At 28.1% G+C, this 18554-nt stretch overlaps 2 protein-coding genes across 3 annotated transcripts; both read left to right on the top strand.

The window, feature by feature from the left end:
* The first annotated feature begins 274 nt into the window (after positions 1 to 274).
* Positions 275 to 4030, top strand: LOC141524069 (uncharacterized). Its single transcript, XM_074237719.1, has 3 exons — positions 275 to 2622; positions 3430 to 3618; positions 3990 to 4030. The coding sequence occupies exons 1-3, from the start codon at positions 2463 to 2465 to the stop codon at positions 4028 to 4030; spliced, it is 390 nt and encodes a 129-aa protein (XP_074093820.1). The 5' UTR covers positions 275 to 2462.
* LOC141524332 (uncharacterized) lies at positions 3588 to 14231 on the top strand. 2 transcript variants are annotated; one of them, XM_074238145.1, is made up of 7 exons: positions 3588 to 3618; positions 4486 to 7099; positions 7840 to 8001; positions 9729 to 9926; positions 11038 to 11243; positions 11985 to 12129; positions 14134 to 14231. In XM_074238145.1, the coding sequence occupies exons 2-6, from the start codon at positions 4490 to 4492 to the stop codon at positions 12019 to 12021; spliced, it is 3213 nt and encodes a 1070-aa protein (XP_074094246.1). In that variant the 5' UTR covers positions 3588 to 3618; positions 4486 to 4489; the 3' UTR covers positions 12022 to 12129; positions 14134 to 14231. The 2 variants fall into 2 exon arrangements, with proteins under 2 accessions (XP_074094246.1, XP_074094245.1); XM_074238144.1 differs by lacking the exon at positions 3588 to 3618 and having other exon boundaries at positions 4362 to 7099.
* Positions 14232 to 18554: the final 4323 nt, after the last annotated feature.

Below are 18554 nucleotides of genomic sequence, written 5' to 3'. Positions count from 1 at the left end.
ATTTTGATTTTGTTTAGTACTAGATTCATACAAGGTTTTTTAAATTTGCATCAGTGTTCGATAAAAACTTTTATTTGCATTTAATTTCTTGTGATGAATTCTATGTATAATTTAGTTTTGAAAGTAACTTTTGAAACAAGTAAAATTATTCGGTTATTGATTTTAATGAAATTTTATATGGTTTGCGTTTCTCACCGATAAAAACCAAAACAATACGTATACCAATGTTCCAATACAAAAAGATAAATTATATTTTCTATTTTATTCCGTTATATCTAAAAATAATTTCTACAATGAATGCAAGTCATAAACAAAAAAAAAATGTTCTTGTATTTATTAAAAACTAATCGAAGAAACTTTTCAATTCATATCAAGTTTCTATAAAAAATCGTTTTTTTAACTTCCCGCTAAGAAAATTGAAAATTTTCAAAAGTTGGGAAGTTATTGGTTTCACCCCTTTTTTCGAAAATCGAGTTTTCAACGGATGTTAACGTTTTGAGGTCCTAGCATACTTCCCCAAATGTTTCGCGATGATGCCTGTGTGTGTATCTATGCATGTATGTGTGTGCGTGTGCGTGTGTGTGTGTGGCCGTATGTAAACTTCTCGTAACTTTTGAACGTCTTGACAGATTTTATTGAGGTTGGCGTCATTCGAAAGGACTTGATCAAACTTAGATTCTGAATACAATTCGAACTGGTAGATTTTGAGAAATCAAAAAAACTGCAAAAAATTTTTTTTTCAAATGTTGTTTTTTTGAAATAACTTTTAAACGGCTCTACCAATCGATTTTAAAAACTAATCAGCTCCTAACATCAAAAAACCACGTTGATCGCCGCCAGCCCGGTCGAAATCGGTTCTTTCATTCAAAAGTTATTGCAGTTTGAAAATTTAAGGAATAGTATTTCAATAAACTTCTTTCAGATTTTTGAGCTCGAAGAGCTCAAAAACGCAATAAGAGAAATTTTGAGTGCTTAACTCTAGACTGGTGAACAAACGCGACCTAACGACTTTGGTCAAGTGAGGAGGGATTTGCCACAATGCTTTTAGAGTGTACAGTGTTGCCAGTTCATACACGTTTGACAGGAAGAAACTAGAGGTGTTTTCGGCAGTAGCACCGCGGATAAAAAAGTACTTACGACTTTGGTCAAGCGATGAGGAAAGCCCCGCAAATTTTTTTAAGAAATTTTTTTTCAGCAACTTAATATTTTCGAAGGTTTTGGGAAAAATTATTAATATATTCTAATATGTTCAAGGAACAAAGTCAAATTTTTTTGAATAATTTTAATAAATATTGAAGATGTAATAAAAAACAATATAATTAAGCGGCGTCACGCTCATTTGCAGGGATGGCCTATAGGGTCAATCGTTTTTCTAATTTTTTTTATTCAGTTTTTTACAAATAAATAAGAAATTTCATTTCCTTATGACATTAACGAATCGATTAACCCTAAAGGGAAACTGTATGGACCACGCAATTGATCAATAAAAATAAATGAGTCCCACTTTTTGAAATTCTAATTTTTAATGATATTAACGTAACAACAAAAATTTATTTAATATCTTTAAATTTATATGTAACTATTTTGAAACAGATGAAACTTGAGGTAGTTTTCCGATACCCAATTTTATTTATCGCTTCTTTTTTCACTCGCTAATGTTGTTTTTCTCATAAATTATTGTGTACTCCCTCTTAATCGTTATCATTTATATTAACAGTATTATTTTATTAACTATATCTATGAAACGATTTGACTAAAAATTTCCATATCTGTTCAATAATTACAAATGTAGTAATCTATAAAATATTAGTTTATTTATGAAGATCTGATTGTTCAGCATTTACAGCAAAAGAAAAAATATTTACAATTTTCTTCCTGTATACCGCCTGTATGAAAAATGGTAATTAAATTGTAATCACTTCACGTTTGGAGAGATCAACGGATCTTGAATTCTAAGATTTGCTGCATTTAGAAATCCTTAGTAAGAGTACACAAATTCAAAATTTTCTGACACTATTCTTTTTGCACGTTATCTATTCTTGTGTTATATAAAAGTACATTCATACTTAAAGATTATGAGTTAATTATTAAGAGCCACTCTGCAAATATTAATTTAAAAAACAAAGAAAGAGATTACCTTTGTAGAGAATGTGTTGAAGAGTGGCACATTCAAATAAGTGTAAATAAAATATTTTTCCCAAGAAAATAATTTCAATATCTTTACTATCTTTTTCTTGATTTTCACTCGCATATTCGACTACAATAATTGTTGTTAAATTTATTATAATTATATTGTTAATTTTACATTCCTAGATCAGATATAAAGTACATTTACTTTGGTAATTACCAAAGTCTTAAGACTTTTACTAAATACTGTATCATTTGTGATTCATATGTACTTTCTCTTCTCAACTAAACAAAATTTTAACATGTTTTTTTTTGTAGATTGATTTAAATCGCTCATGTTCGCGTACGTAAAATACCTTCCTCCGGATAATAATTGTGCAGTTGTTGCAACGTCACAAATTCGGAAGTTCAAATTAGACAAATTTGACAAGTTTAAACATTATAAGATAATTTCTGGAGACGTAACAAAAAAAGCGCTGATTCTTGCTATTAAAGGTAAGTTGTATTTTTATATCATACATTAATAATCATAATATCGATATTATATAATTGAAAGCACTATATTTAATAAAAATAATTACACTACATTACATTATATTTATTAACAATTACATTTTACAAATATTTGAGAAAAAACAAAAATGTAAAATTGTCTTAGGTCAATTTATTCTTTAAAATCGTATGAATACGAGTGATCATAAGTGTTAGATTTATTTCAAATCGATTAGCTTATTTACTCCAATATTTTAGTATACGAAAGTGCTTCACTAACCTTTAAAATTCTAGAATAATTTTTCAATTATCGTATAAAATACAAGCGATCCAGCCCGGTTTCACACGGGTATTTAGGAAAAATTTCCAAATTATTCATAATAAAATATAGCCTATGTCACCCGGGGATAATGTAGCTTCCCAACGGTAAATAGTATATTACACCCCTTGGGAAGGAAAATAAAAAAAAGCCTCAGATCACATGAAATTGTTGGCCGAGGCGAAGCCGAGGTCAACAAACATGTGATCTGAGGTTTTCTCTTTTACTTCCTAAGGGTTGTATAATATTTTTTTTGTCCGACGAAGGCGGAAAGCGGCAACTTTGTTTAGCACAGCGGGAATACATACTCATTTATTGATATAACTGACTCCATTTTCTGTAATCAATGATTTATTTTATCCTCAGTTAGAAAAATATATAAAAACAAAAAGTTCTCTATCCGAATTCTCTAATATTTTGATTAATTTTTATGAATTTTGTACATTCTACTGCAGATTTCATTTTATATCGATATCGAAATTTGTTAACAGACTCAAAAGAGGAACTTGATAGTATCGTATCATCTGGAAAAAGACATCCCATCCCTCCAGGATACTTACAAAAGTCTTGTACTGAAGAAAGTGATATTGAGAGTACACTACAGAAAGTCATTACTACTGATGCTAACAAAGTGAAATCTGTTCTGGAAAAAAATTGCTGTGAAGCAACAACAATTGCTGGTAAGTTCATTTATTTATAATAATTAATATTGATATTGATGACTATTTTTAAATGTTGATTCTATATTCAAATTGGAGTCATCAAATCACTTAAATTTAAATACACCAGTATTTGATACATTAAACTTCGATTGTTTAATTGATAATTCCGGCTTTAACAATCACTCATCGTATTCATTATTTTGATAAATGCAGTCTTCTTAGAGTAACAAGTCTAACATGAAAAAGTGTATTTTCAACAAAATTTACGCTAATGAGGAGCTTTTGTACACCAAAACAATTTAATTAAAAAAAAAAGAGTTTTGCAAGCATAATTGTAGTCGAATATTAGATGGAGATTTTTCAATCAAATTTCTAAAATTACTGTTAAGGTTGTTCGGACATCAATGGACTTTTCAAGATCAAAAGCTAATTTTTTTATATCTTATGAATTGCTATCTCATACGTCTAAATTAATTACTCTTTTTCTTTTATTAATTCAATGAGCCAATTTCTGTTTGAAATGATTCATATTTAAAGTATTCGAAAACATCAAAATAGTTTCTTTTTAATTGTACAATCTCAAAAATCAAAAACATGAATACATGCATAAAACTCAGAAAAATGATTAAGTCGGCAGATCATCACCGAATTTTTCTGTTACATACAAGTAGAAAGTTCTAGCCCTTTGAGATGAAAACTATCGGGTATATAAGTTTAAAAAGTTATTTGAAAAATATTACTATTTAAATTTATATTTGAGATTGTGCAAAATTTATAGAACGGAATTGCACATACATACATACACACACGCACGTCCATTGCTAATCCATTTATTTTATTTTATGAAATTATACTCATTCTGGTGGTTTTATTTTTTGCTTAAAGCACAATGCCGTCGAATCAGGAAAGAAGAGTGAATAAACAATATTTATTACCGTCTTATAAGCGTAATCGAGTAAGTAAGCGAACAACAGAGCGTTGGAGACTTGTCTTCCAAAAATCTTTCGAACACTGCATAAATAAGAAAGAAAATCATAATCAATGTTTCTCCTCCACTGGAAATAATAGCAGTTTGGAACATTCGACAGATATTAATGAACAGCTACCCGACATAAATATTCATAAAAATATAAATCCCGAAGAAAACGATCAAGTCTCATCTACCGAAACTAGTGATTCTGAAAGTTCATTGGATGATTCTGACGGTTTTTCTGATGACAGCAATAATTATGTATACAGTACTGTTTCAAGCACTGATTCTGATTCTTCGTCAGATAGTGATAGCGATAGTTCATCACATTGTAACACTAACTCCTCATCTAATAATTCTCATTCTCAACGTAACTTTCATTCAACAAGATTTAATACAGATGATTTCCAAGGTAGTAAATTAATGTTTCCTGAAGCACAATTAACTGTGGCAGACGTTATGTTCATGATCACAGCATATTCGGTACAGAAAAATTTAACCAAAAGAGATGAAGATGATCTTATACAACTTATAAAAATATTAGCTGGCCCGGAATTCATGTCGTGGAATGCCTCTCAGCATGCACGTGCTAAAACATATAGTCCTCCAAAATCGAAAATAAATACACATTTTTTTTGCCCAAATTGCAACGTTGTATTAATTTCACATAATAACGGTAAAAAAATGAAAGAAAAATCTGTAGAATGTACTAGTTGTGAAAGAAAATATAAGCTTAAATCAGAAAGTTCAAATCAATTTATTACTGTGGATTTAGATTATCAGCTCGAAAATCTTTTGCATAACAAAGATATTCAAAAAGATTTATTACAATCATTGGATTTACGTGACAAAAATAAAGTCGATGGAGTAATTCATACTATTTACGACTGTCAATTGTATAAAGACGTTCAACTTTTGTCTCCACAAACATTGACATACAACGTCAACACAGACGGTGCACCACCTTTCAAGAGTTCAAATTGTAGTTTTTGGCCGATACAGTTGTGTATAAATGAACTTTCTCCTGAAATACGAAAGCAAAATATAATTCTTGGTGGTATGCTTTTATCTTCAACTGAGCCAGGTCCAGAGTTGATGAAAATTTATTTATCAAAATTTATCGATAATGCTGAAAAACTTATGATTGATGGAATTAATATTACTATGCATAATTCAAATGTAACGAAAAATTTTAAATTCCATTGCCTCTTAATATGTGTAGATTCAGTTGCTAGACCTGTTATGCAAAACCGATATCAGTACAGTGGTTATCACGGTTGCAGTTGGTGCTACGATCTTGGCGAGTACAATAGTTCAGCTGTTCGATATCCTATGACTGAAAACGATCCTATTTTGAGAACTCATAAAGATTATGTCAATGATGTAGAAAACGTAGAGAAACTAAATCGACCTATTAATGGTGTAAAAGGTCGCTCTGAGCTATTACGATTGCAGCACATAGATTGTATATGGAGTTTTCCTATAGATTATATGCATGGTGTTTTATTAGGTGTTACGCGGCAGTTATGGACTATTTGGACAACTCCGAGAACTTTATACTATTTAACGCCAGCTGATCGTAAAGAAATTAATAACCGATTTCTCCAAATAAAACGACCACATGAAATTCACAGATTAGTAAGGCCTATCAAAACTATGGCAAAATGGAAAGCGTCTGAGTGGGAATCATGGTTACTGTTTGATAGCTTACCCTGTTTGGTTGGAATTTTAAAAAAAGAATGTTTCGATTCATATTGCTTATTTGTTTCAAGCATATTCACATTATTATCTGGTAATATTACTGAAAGAAAATTGATAGAATGTGAGTTAGATTTGTTGCAATTTGTTGGAGAATGTGAACAGTTTTACGGAAAATCTGTAATGACATTTAATTTACATTCAATGTATCATATAGGGCAATCAGTACGACAAAGTGGACCACTCTGCTCCAGTAATACGTTCATTTTTGAAAATGAAATCTTTTATTACAAAAAAGAAATTAATGCTGCTTACGGTGTTTCTCAACAAATTGTTACTTCATCCCTAAAAAGAAATCATATTCGGCGCAATATTAATAATGGTACTGAGTCAGCAATGTGTCGTGAATATTGTAGAAAATTATTTCTTCCACAACAGTTAACAAATTTTGTACGAACAGATAATGGTGCAATGCTTACCGGTAAAGCAAATGAACCTAATGCAAGAATTTATAACCTAATTTGTGATCTTCACATTCCGGAAGTTCAGAGTAGCAAGATCTATGGCCGATGCATTCTCAAAAAAAAAATTCTTCGTAGTATAAAGTATACGCGTTCAAAAAAAACTGATGATACGGTTATTCAGTTGAAATCCAAGAAAATAATTCAAATACATGACTTTGTTGTAATTAATAATACTTGCTATTTATACGGCCGAGAGCTTGTGACAACTCTTGCGGAATTTCGCACAACTCGATTGAATCATATCTTGGAAGTAGTTGATATGCAAGGTGATGAAGTATTTATTAATGCTAACGATTTAGAAAGTAAGGTAGTATTTTTTCCACTGGAAATAAAACCTATGTTTCATTTTTGCCTGATCATTTGGGAATTTAAGTAAAGTTAAGAAATTCTTTTTGTTTTAGTGTCATATATATATATACTAAATGTTAGCTCTTGATAATTTTCCAAATTTATGTCTCTTTAATTGTCTTCAAAAAGATCTGATAAGCTTTGTAGTATTATTACTTAATAAATTACTTTATTTTTCCATAATAAGTAATAAATTATTATTATTATTATTATTATTATTATTATTATTATTATTATTATTATTATTATTATTATTATTATTATTATTATTATTATTATTATTATTATTATTATTTATTAGTTATTAGACTAACTCTAGTTTAATAATTATAAGTAGTTCAAATTAAACTATTTGCTATGGAAAATTATAATATAAATTTTTAGTATTATGATATTAATTCATTATTGTGATAGAAAATGGAAGCCGCAATTAATATAAATACTAACTTAAATGATTTATAATGTTAAACTGTCTATTTTATGTTAAATGAAAAAACAATTTTTAGTTAAAAATAATATTTTTTCACATGACATCACTCAATTTTCTTCCATTTATAGATTACTTTCTCGTCAATCAGTATTAGATATTGAAATTTTTAATAGTACTGAATGAAAATTGAAAAATAAAATATATATACACATGTTACATACATAAATAACAAATTATGACCCAATTCTGTTAACTTAATATTGCCATAGGAGATGGAATTAGGATCGAGTGAAAGTATGGAAAAAGAAAATAATCAAAATAAAGAAAATTTAAATCAGAGGCAAAACAAGATCATGCCGAAAGACAATCAGGAGTTTTCAGATGGAATTTTGGCTAATGATAACAAGGAGCAAAAGCAAACAGCTGTAAAGGTAAGGATTATGTAATATTAAAAAAAAAAAAAAAAGTACATTACAAGAAGATTATTTCAAATTGCTTATGTGCTAGGAGAAAGGTTAGTGAGTTTACTATCCTAAGATTGTCTGAAAATATTAAACAAATCAAACTGATGAATTTTATCATAATAAAAAAAAATCATAATAAATTAACTCTTCTATTTTTATAACACATCTGAAACAGATTCAAATGTCAAGTAGTCTTTTTGAAGCTCATGTGTATTTTAATTTGTTAATCAGTTGTATGTATTTCATATAACAAAAAAAAATACGCACGCACGCGCACATTATAACTTTATTGTAAAAATTTCGATCAAAATTATATCTTCGTAGTTTTAAAAAATGATCGATTTTTAAGACGAAAACTTAATAATAATTAAGGTAAAAGACCCCATTAGTGGCACCTTTAACCCCCATTAGTGGCACTTTTTCTTTCAATGAAAAAATGTTCTACTTGGAATAAAAACTAAAAATAAAGATTAGAAATAATATATTTATTATTGAAATTAATGATTTAATTAATTGAATAAGTACCAAAATCAAAGAAAGTGTCAGTAATGGGGTCCCCGCCACTAATGGGTCTTTTACCCTATCCTTCCAAATGTAGGTATAACAAAAAATTTATCTGAATTTTACTAATTTAGTTTCCGCGGAATTTATTAAAAAATATTATACATAACCATCTTTACTTACATTGATACTGTAATTAATTGTCATTCAAATGCAGTCCGTGATATTCATTAAAATAATCATGTGTTATAACAACAATTTTATTTTTGCGTTATTGGCACTATTAAAGATAAAAATTCTAAGCGAGTGTAAACTGTCCAAAACATTCAGGAGAGCAGTAGACCATTTAAATAAGGTATAATTATCAAATTTTTTAAAATTTATGGTAGCTTTTATTGATCCAGATAAAAATAATTTAATATATTTGCATGAAAAATGTTTTTTTTTTTTATAATTGTATATATGTATAATAGCACTCAGAATCAATTTGGCGACATAAAATGTTTAATAGTCCGTGTAATGGTCTAATCTAAGTGAAAGAAATTTACAAATAGGGTAAAAGACCCCATTAGTGACAGGGACCCCATTACTGACACTTTCTTCGATTTTGGTACTTATTCAATTAATGAAATCATTAATTTCAATAATGAATATATTATTTCTAATCTTTGAGAATTTTAGATCAAAAAAATTGTTAATTTTTATTCCAAATAAAAAATTTTTTAATTGAAAGAAAAAGTGTCACTAATGCGGGTTAAAGGTGCCACTAATGGGGTCTTTTACCCTTATCCGTGTTACTCATTTGATTTTAATAAATCGTTTATTCGGTGACAAAATATAATTTATAAAATTGAGATAAAAAGTATAACTTGCTCTTTATAATCATGATAACCTGCAGGTAAAGTTTTGTAATGGAATGTATAAGTGTGTATTTACCAAAATTTTTGGCAAGTATTGAGACTTCAAATTTTTAAATATTAACAAATAAATTATATACAATTATATGAGGCCATCATCATTCCTCCGCATTTAGATACAAATGTGTAGAAATCAAATGTGATTCGATCAAAATATTGTGCAATCCACGAACAATTTTTCAGATGTAACTTCGGTTTGGAACGAAAGCAATTCATATTAGCTGGAACAATTACAATGTTTCTCATATAAAAATTAATTTTGATTCTCTACTTTAGCAATCAGAGGATATGGGCGAAGAAATCGATAATGTTCTTTCAGTTCCTGGCGAAGATAGCATGATCAATGAAGAACAAAATGATCATGATATTGTAATTGATGATGATACTTTACAATCAACTGTTCTCGAGCCAAAAAGTTCTCACGTTAAACGACGAAAGAAACAAAAAAAAACAAATATGAAAAAACTGAAAAAGGTAAAAATTATTAAAAAGTATAGTATTGGACTAAACTATTACACTGAGAAAAAAAATACTTTTACTCAATTAACAATTTATTGGCTCAAGAACCGCGCGTTGACGATTAAATATTTTATTGTTATTAATTATTAATTTCTGAAGAGAAGAACATCAATATTTATCTTTGGATAGTAAATAAACAAAAGAATAGCTTTATTTAAATTAAGTAAAAATTATTTCTTAAAATTTCTTGAGCTAAGAATATATATTCTTGAAAATTTTCAACAACATAAATTCTTGTATCAAGAAAATTTTCTGAATAACAGTATTTTTTTTTCAGTGTACACCATATTTAATATATTACTAAAAATTATCGTTTCTACCAAATAAATGTAAAACTATGAATTATATATAATTATTATTAATATTTTTACTACTTTTATGTTCATCAACCATTATAATCCATTACAATATACTAATTTATTGAATCAATAAATAAGTTACATGAAAAATTGGACACTGTTATGCATTAATGTGTTAAGTGCTATGGAAATCCTATGTACTTAACACACTATTGCATAACAGAGTCCAATTAAAGCTATGTAACTGAAATTTGAGAAGAATTGCGAGTGATTTGATAATAGAAAATTAGAAATGCAATGATTAGTAAATTAGTGTCTTTTCATTAAAATTCAATTATAACACGTCATGTAATGATCTTTATAGAACTACAAAGTGAAACATATTTTATGAAATGCAGTTATCCAATTTTCAGATTAAAATAGTTTAATTTCTTATCATAATCTCATTCAATGGAAACTATATTTCATAAATACATTAACTACTTTTCATAAAACGTTTATTTGAAATTTTCTTCCATTTTTATTATTACATTTCAATTACTACTCATTTCGGAACTATTAAACAATCAAATGCTTATGAAATTAATTTTTTTAATCAAATTTCTTTATTCATTAAATCTCTTAAAATAAAGAGGTGAATGAAATAAAATAACCAATGTCAAATTTTAAATTTTTCATGCGACAAAATAATTGAATCTAACAAACCACCTCCTATATCAAATGTGTATAATTTAATTTTAATATTTTAATCAATATGTATTGCATAGAGCAAGCTCAACTCTAATGAGGACAGTTCAACTAAAGTGAAAGAAGTTCAAGATGGTCTTGCATTGATGAGTGGACCGATAAATAACAAAGATAATGTTCAGCCGAGCACCGAACTTAGTCATTTATCTAAAAACGATGCGTCTACTCTTGCTTCTTCAAAATCCAAATATAAATATAAAAAATCAAAGGATAATAAAAAAGAGCTGTAAGTAAAATAGTTGCATTTATTAGGTATTTTGTAGTTGTGAAATGTTAATTTCTTTGCGAAAATAAACGAAAGCTAAAAAAGAAAAAGTCAAAAGGAAAAAAATAAAAAATGATAAAAAATGTTTCACAGCAATCTTTACGTGCGATTGATATACAATTCGTCGAACGATAGTGATAAAGTAACACTGAAAATTTTTCACTTCTATCATCATTATTGTTACATTATAGAAGATAAATTTTTTTTTTAATTTCCATAATTATTAAGATTAAAATTTATAAAAATAAATTCAGACATATATATATATATATATATATATATATATATATATATATATATATATATATATATATATATATATATATCTGTGATTTCATTCCATAAATCACATACACTTAGAATATTGTATGATTAGGCCGAAAAGAAATCTTATTAGTTAATTTTATGTCATACATAAAAAACTTTATCTCAAAAATAATAAATAGTTGATCATGCAGGGTGTTCTTATAAATTTTAGTTTTTTATGAAGTCTTAAGTTTTGAAAATTTTTCCATTATGATATTGTCAAATTTCAAGCATTAAAAATAAAAGTTCTTGTACCTTTCATTCCTTCAGTTCAAAATTTAAAACAGTTAACTTCTTACAGTTTACATGTCGGGCAGTTGTAAAGAAAATATTAATTATTTAAGATTTAGTCAGTATATTTTTACCTAGATACATTACAATTTTTTTCTTTTTTAGAACGATGAAGTTTCTACTAAACTTACCTGTCAAATAACGTCAATGGAACGAACAATATCTGACTTAGTACAGAGTTTTAACAGCTTCCGAGAGTTAGCTATGGAGAAATTAGTGGCAAATGAGGAAAATTGGCGCCAATTGAAAAGTAAGATATCATTTTTTGTTAACGAAATCTTCAGCACCTTGAAATTCATTAGAAAAATTTCGATAATCTAAGTGTACTGATAGAAGGATTTGTTTATAGTTAAAAATATTTGTTAATATTTAACAAATCATTTATAAGAGACCACTTTTTAGTGATTAATAAATATTTCTTAGTATTTAAAAAGATTTATTAATATTTTATAAATGAATATCAGATTTATTAAATACAAACAAATCGTTTTAAATGCTAAGAAACATTTGTTTAATACTAAAAAGTGGTCTCTAAGAAATAATTTGTTAACTATTAACAAATATTTTTTAATACAAAAAAATCTATCTATCAGTGTATGTATGCCATTATCTTTGAACTTGCAAAATTTATCTCAAATTTATTGAAATTAAAGTAAGGTCCATAGAAGTTTTCCAGCTTAAAAAAAATATTTTCATGAACACCTAACAGTTTTATTAAGAACCACATGGAGTTATAAAAGCTCATCAGTCTATGTACCGAGTATATTGATTTTATATATTAATAGTTATCCCTTTTTCTAGGTAAATTTCATAATTCTAAAATCATATCAGACATTTAAAGCTGTGCATTGTAAAATTGAAATTCTCAAGAATTTAACAAATATAATATTATTAAATTTACCTAGCGATGGGATGATGATATAATAATATAATTCTATGATGATCACAGTTTTCTAAAACATAGAAGGTTCTTCTATTGTTTTCAATTATAGTTGAAAATTTATTTTACAACATTCATTTTATTGACATTTTTCCAGAATTTATAAAATCTATACTAAAAGCCTACATAAACGAATTCAATTTAATATCTCTAAATATATAAATATCTATACTATTTTTTCATTCAAAGATGTTCATAATTTTTTTCTTTTAGTAAATTTTTCATTTTTATAACATGTGATTTTATTAATTGTATGAGCATCAAAAAATCAAGATGTGATTTGATGCCGTAAAATCGCGAATTTTATTAATGGACAATTGCTTAATGCTTAAAACAATCAGATTAATTTACTAAAAGTTTAGGTTAAATGAGTGTCTCACACGGAAAAAAGTAAACTGTAAAATTTTCTACTTAGGATTACAGATAATTTATATAGTTTCAAACAGTACAGCGGACATCGGGGTGGCAAAAGTATAAATAATACAGAACTTAATGTAGAAAGTGTAAAAGCCACAATTTATAATTTAGTATCGAAAATAAATGATTAGTAGCTGTCACTATAGTAAATAACGACTCTGTCATCTTAAAAAATTACAGTTTGAAACCCTGAATAAAAAAAAGTATTGAGACAAAGAAAAAGTATTGAAAAATATTGGATTGACTAAAAACCAATTCTTTTCAATATTTTTCTCTTTGTCTCAATACTTTTTTTTAATCAGGGAACAGTAAAAATTGCCATTTCAATATATAGTCCATATTATGAGGAGAAGGGGAACTCCGATGAGAAGAAGGGGTCTTGCTCTGGGAGAATTTAACATTTGAAACAGTAAAAATTATACTTTTAAAATCTACATTTTACCAGTGCAAGCAGGTTAATAATTATAGTTTCATTTTTAGCGTTGCGTTTAAAATTAACCATTTTACTTCGTAAATATTGACGTTGCTTATATTAGAAATTTACTAATTTTATTTTATACTTTTTACATATCATACGATCATTTTTTAGGTACGAAATGATAAATATCAAAATGAAAATTCTTAATTATTATACTCTAACATTTTTTACATTCATATAGCGAATATTACTGTTTGAATTAGTATTTTCTTCCATTTAAAGAATAAATTGTAGCGTTTAAATGATGAATAATATAAAGTGAATAATAAAATCACGATTTTACTGTTTGAAATGGTAATTTTTAGCAGTTGATCATTACTTATTATAAATCGACTATTATGTATTATAGTTTACTTTTTTCCGTGGCACATTCGTACTATTAAGGCTTACGTTTTTTTTTTTTTTTTTTTAATTTTTAGCTGCCAACGAGACATCTAAAGTATCTAAAGCTCCAATTGACGTCAATGACATTCGGCGACCACCTCCAGTCGGCTACGTTCGAGTTGACAATGACATGGTAATAAATATAAAAGTTGTATTAATATTGTAGCTGTATTAATTGTCTCAAAACTCTGAGTTGAAATATTAATGTATGTAATGAAAGCAGTATCATTTAAATTTATTACGGTAGTGGATATTCTTATCTCTCAATTATAATAATATTTAAGTACGTCAATAGTAGAAACTTGCAAAAAAATGGGACCTGATTCCTCATTGGTTTATTCTTCATAAAATTTATTGTTGTAGATCCACTTGGGGCGTGGAATCTGGTTGCCACAAGCGACCTTCAACAACGATATTTACACTGCAGGGTCATCATTGGCAATGGTGGTCAAAAATATTGCAGTGTCTGTATTTGGAGTCGAGTACTTAAAATCTCATAGTGTGAAAGGGAAGGGTTCAAACAAAACTAAGAGTATCCCACGACCAGCTATCGATCCAACAAAAGCTCTCGCCATACGAGGTAATTGATGAAGTAAACAAAAAACAAAAACATTTATCTATTGAAGATACACCAATAAAAAAATTGATTGAATGAAAAAGTAAAACAGTTCTATAAAATCTGATTATTAACGAATCAATTGATTTTGAAGTATTTATGCTTAGAAAAATCTGAAAAACGGTTGACCCTAAAGGCCATCCCTGTAACTTCCCGCTAATTCCATACTCAAATGCTCTAAATTGTACTTATTATATTTTTGAGCTTTCCGAACTCAAAAATATAACGTATGTGTTATTTTGAGCCCTTCAAGCTCAAAAGTCTGATATAAGTTTAATAAAACACTATTTTTTGAATTGTCAAACCCCAATAACTTTTGAATGATTGAACCGATTTTTACGCAGTTGGCAGCATTCGACGCAGTTTTGAAGTCTCAAAAAGATTTTTAATTGTAAATTGATCGAACGAGGAATTTCGAAGAAATTCAGAACAATCACATTTTTCGGTTTTCTTTCGACAACGGTAACTCCCGAACAAATCAACCGATTTTGACGGGACTGGTGGCAATCGACGTGGTTTTTAAGTTTAAGAGCTAATTAGTTTTTGGAATTGATCGGTAAAGCCGTTTAGAAGTTATTTCAAAAAAACGATTTTTGAAAATTTTATTTTTGAGATTTCTCAAAATCTAGCGAACCGAATCGATTCAAATTTTCACGAAATTTAATGGCAATGATACTCTTTGGATTGCAACCTATCTCGATCCAATCGGTCAAACCGTTCAAAAGTTATAAGAGGTTCACACACACACACACACACACACACACACACACACACACACACACACACACACACACACACACACACACACACACACACACACACACACACACACACACACACACACACACACACACACACACACTATACAAACATACAGCCGCACGGACACCATTGCGGGAATAGTCAGAACAGCTTCCTAGGACCTCAAAACGTTGAGATCTGATGAACACTCGATTTTCGCAAAACCGGGTAAAACCAATAACTTCCCGAATTTCAAAAAATTTTCAATTTTTCTTAGCAGGAAGTTATAAAAATAAATTTGATCGTTTTGTCATTATTAAAATTAAAAGTTTCAAATTTTTGTTTAGATATTTTCGAATATTATTTAAAAACAGAACGAAAAATGACTGGACAAGCCCTGATGAACGAAGTCGACTTATATGAGGAGTATATTCGACAGAAAATATCCGACCTCCTCCGGCCACCAAGACAAGCAAACAAAAATAATAAAAGTATTTAAAAATTTCATTAAGATACATTTTATTATACCCTAATTAAAAATACTGATTGAAAAGAATTGAGAAGCGGTCGCTCCATGCAAACTGTATATCTATATATAGAAACAAAAGAATTGAAGTTATTGAAAAAAATTCGAATTTTATCATTTTCAATTCTTTTCTATCAATATTTTTAAACAGGGCAGTTTTGAAAACGATATCAAAATATTTTCGGGTACATTTTACATATTTTTTTTTTTTTAATGTATTTGTTGTAGAAAGTGAAGCTAGCCAAAAAAATGTTACTCACGACAAAAATGATGTACCTGCTGCTGCTTCGGGGACATGAATCCTGAACTCAATACAACGAATCCAACAAACAATACCCACGATAATCAATTAACCAGCTCGGAAAAATCGTCGGTAGGAGACTCGAGCTCTTCAGAAGGTTCCTCAGGATCATCTGATGAGGAATCAAAATCTGCTAGTGACGATTCCATAGAATAAGAAAAATGATCATCAAAAAATACTAAACCTAGTTACTTTTTTATTCTATTTTGTAATAGATGTTGTCTTAAATAAGTTAAATAAAGTTTTTCATTAATATCATTAAACCGCAACACTGAACAAGATGACAATCTTCAATGGTAATCTCCACTAAGTAAATGCCAAGCTAATAAAAAAATCTGATTGAATTCGTGAATTTTTACGTAAGTTATCGTGTTTGAAACGGAAAGTTGTCTTGATTGATAGGAATTTTCTTTTAACTATTTTGATATTTTTTTCTGATTCTGTTATCTTAAAATGATTTTTACTAGTGACAGAATTAATCTCCGTTAAATTATCTTTCGAATAATGCGCAAATTAATTAGACTACGTGGATGCTTCGCATCATAAGTCGTGTAAAATTTTGATAGTAATTTTTTCTTCTTGTCCATCACATTATAATGTGAATATATATGTATTGATAAAGGTATTTAGTCGGTGTATATAGCGAATATTTAAGTGAGTATTATAGACTAAGAGACGTCTGAGTAATCTAGAGCAATTTTTGTATAACTTGCTACAAAATCATTTAATTTTCGAAATCTTGATAAGAGCCAAGCATATAAATTCTCAACTTTAAAAGGATCGTCTCATTAAATTCATTAGATTACAAGCCACGCCCAATCTGGAAATCCAAACACACTTTTTATCACATTCAATAAGTGTTTACAGATAGCTACCGATGAAAAAATTGTCGAAATCCTGATAAAAGCCAAGCATATAAATTGTAAACTTTAAAAGAATCGCCTTATTAAATTCATTAAATTACAAGCTACGCCCAATCTGGAAATCCAAACACAATTCTTTTCCCATTTAATAAGTGTTTACAAATAGCTACTGATAGAAAAAATTGTCGAAATCCTGATAAAAGCCAGACATATGAATTATAAACTTTAGAAGAATCGCCTTGTTAAATTCATTAGATTACAAGCTACGCCCAATCTGGAAATCCAAACACAATTCTTTTCCCATTTAATAAGTGTTTACAAATAGCTACTGATAGAAAAAATTGTCGAAATCCTGATAAAAACCAGACATATGAATTATAAACTTTAGAAGAATCGCCTTGTTAAATTCATTAGATTACAAGCTACGCCCAATCTGGAAATCCAAACACACTTCTTGTCATATTCAATTATTCAATAAATGTTGACAAATAGGTTCCGATAGAAAAATTTTAATTTGATTATGGGAATCCTGATAAAGACTAGATGTGTAAATCATAAATTCTAAAAGGATCATCCTCTTGAAATTTGTAAAAAACACAATAGACTTTATCTGGATAGTCCCATTTATAGACATAAAAAAAACTTTGCCAATTGGCATAACTGGATATTCACATCAGAAATCATCGTACGTATACACTCCAATAGGACTTCTCCATTCCCATTGGATTATTCCACACTGTCATCGGTATTGGTATGTAACAGGAATTACTGCGACAAAAGCACAATAGATTCCGATATAATTTTTTTTTATTGGAATCTATTGGATGTTTTCAACAGGGGTAGTTGTACTCATTATTATTTAAATTTTATTATGTATATGAAGAGATTTGTAAAAAAATTTTTGGTTCCAAAAACGTCAACACTGCTAATCAGCCGAATATTAGTAATGCTTATCACATGCGCCCAATTAAAATTAGTTAATCTTTACAAGTAATCGTTTAATTATTGAATTATTGAATTCGGTTGCTAATAATGCTAATTTTATAATCTCTCATAATAATAGTAATAACAGAAGTTATTATGATATAACATATTGCTAAAATAACAATAATAACAGTGCAGAAAGTATATTGAAAATAAATATATAATGACGAGTAAGAATAAAAAATAATGAATAATAAACCAGCGATCTTAAATACTTTTTTCGTAACCAAGTTAATCACATATTTTTCTCAAATATACAGCATAAAGATATAAAATAGTGCAAAAGAGTTTATTTGTTTATAAGTAGTAATGAATTATATCTTCATTAAGAGGATTAAATATGTATTAACGATTATATTTTCGACCTTATTTTTACTTAAAATTTATTTTGAAATAAACGATTATGTATATTTCATTAACAAATC

Source organism: Cotesia typhae, unplaced genomic scaffold (genome assembly GCF_013202065.1).
Source record: "Cotesia typhae breed Kobodo isofemale line unplaced genomic scaffold, CoteBio_Ctyphae contig_22, whole genome shotgun sequence".
In the NCBI taxonomy this organism is placed as follows: domain Eukaryota; kingdom Metazoa; phylum Arthropoda; class Insecta; order Hymenoptera; family Braconidae; genus Cotesia; species Cotesia typhae.
Note: the sequence above shows the minus strand (reverse complement) of the source record. Positions and strands in the feature narration are given on the sequence as shown.

Excerpts from the sequence above, each read along its gene's own strand:
- LOC141524332 (XM_074238145.1), top strand. The coding sequence starts at position 4,490 with ATGCCGTCGAATCAGGAAAGAAGAGTGAATAAACAATATTTATTACCG. Across the intron at positions 7,100-7,839 it reads CTAACGATTTAGAAAGTAAG|GAGATGGAATTAGGATCGAG; the intron begins GTAGTATTTTTT and ends ATATTGCCATAG. Across the intron at positions 9,927-11,037 it reads ATATGAAAAAACTGAAAAAG|AGCAAGCTCAACTCTAATGA; the intron begins GTAAAAATTATT and ends TGTATTGCATAG.
- LOC141524069 (XM_074237719.1), top strand. The coding sequence starts at position 2,463 with ATGTTCGCGTACGTAAAATACCTTCCTCCGGATAATAATTGTGCAGTT. Across the intron at positions 2,623-3,429 it reads GCTGATTCTTGCTATTAAAG|ACTCAAAAGAGGAACTTGAT; the intron begins GTAAGTTGTATT and ends ATTTGTTAACAG. Across the intron at positions 3,619-3,989 it reads TGAAGCAACAACAATTGCTG|GTTGTTCGGACATCAATGGA; the intron begins GTAAGTTCATTT and ends ATTACTGTTAAG.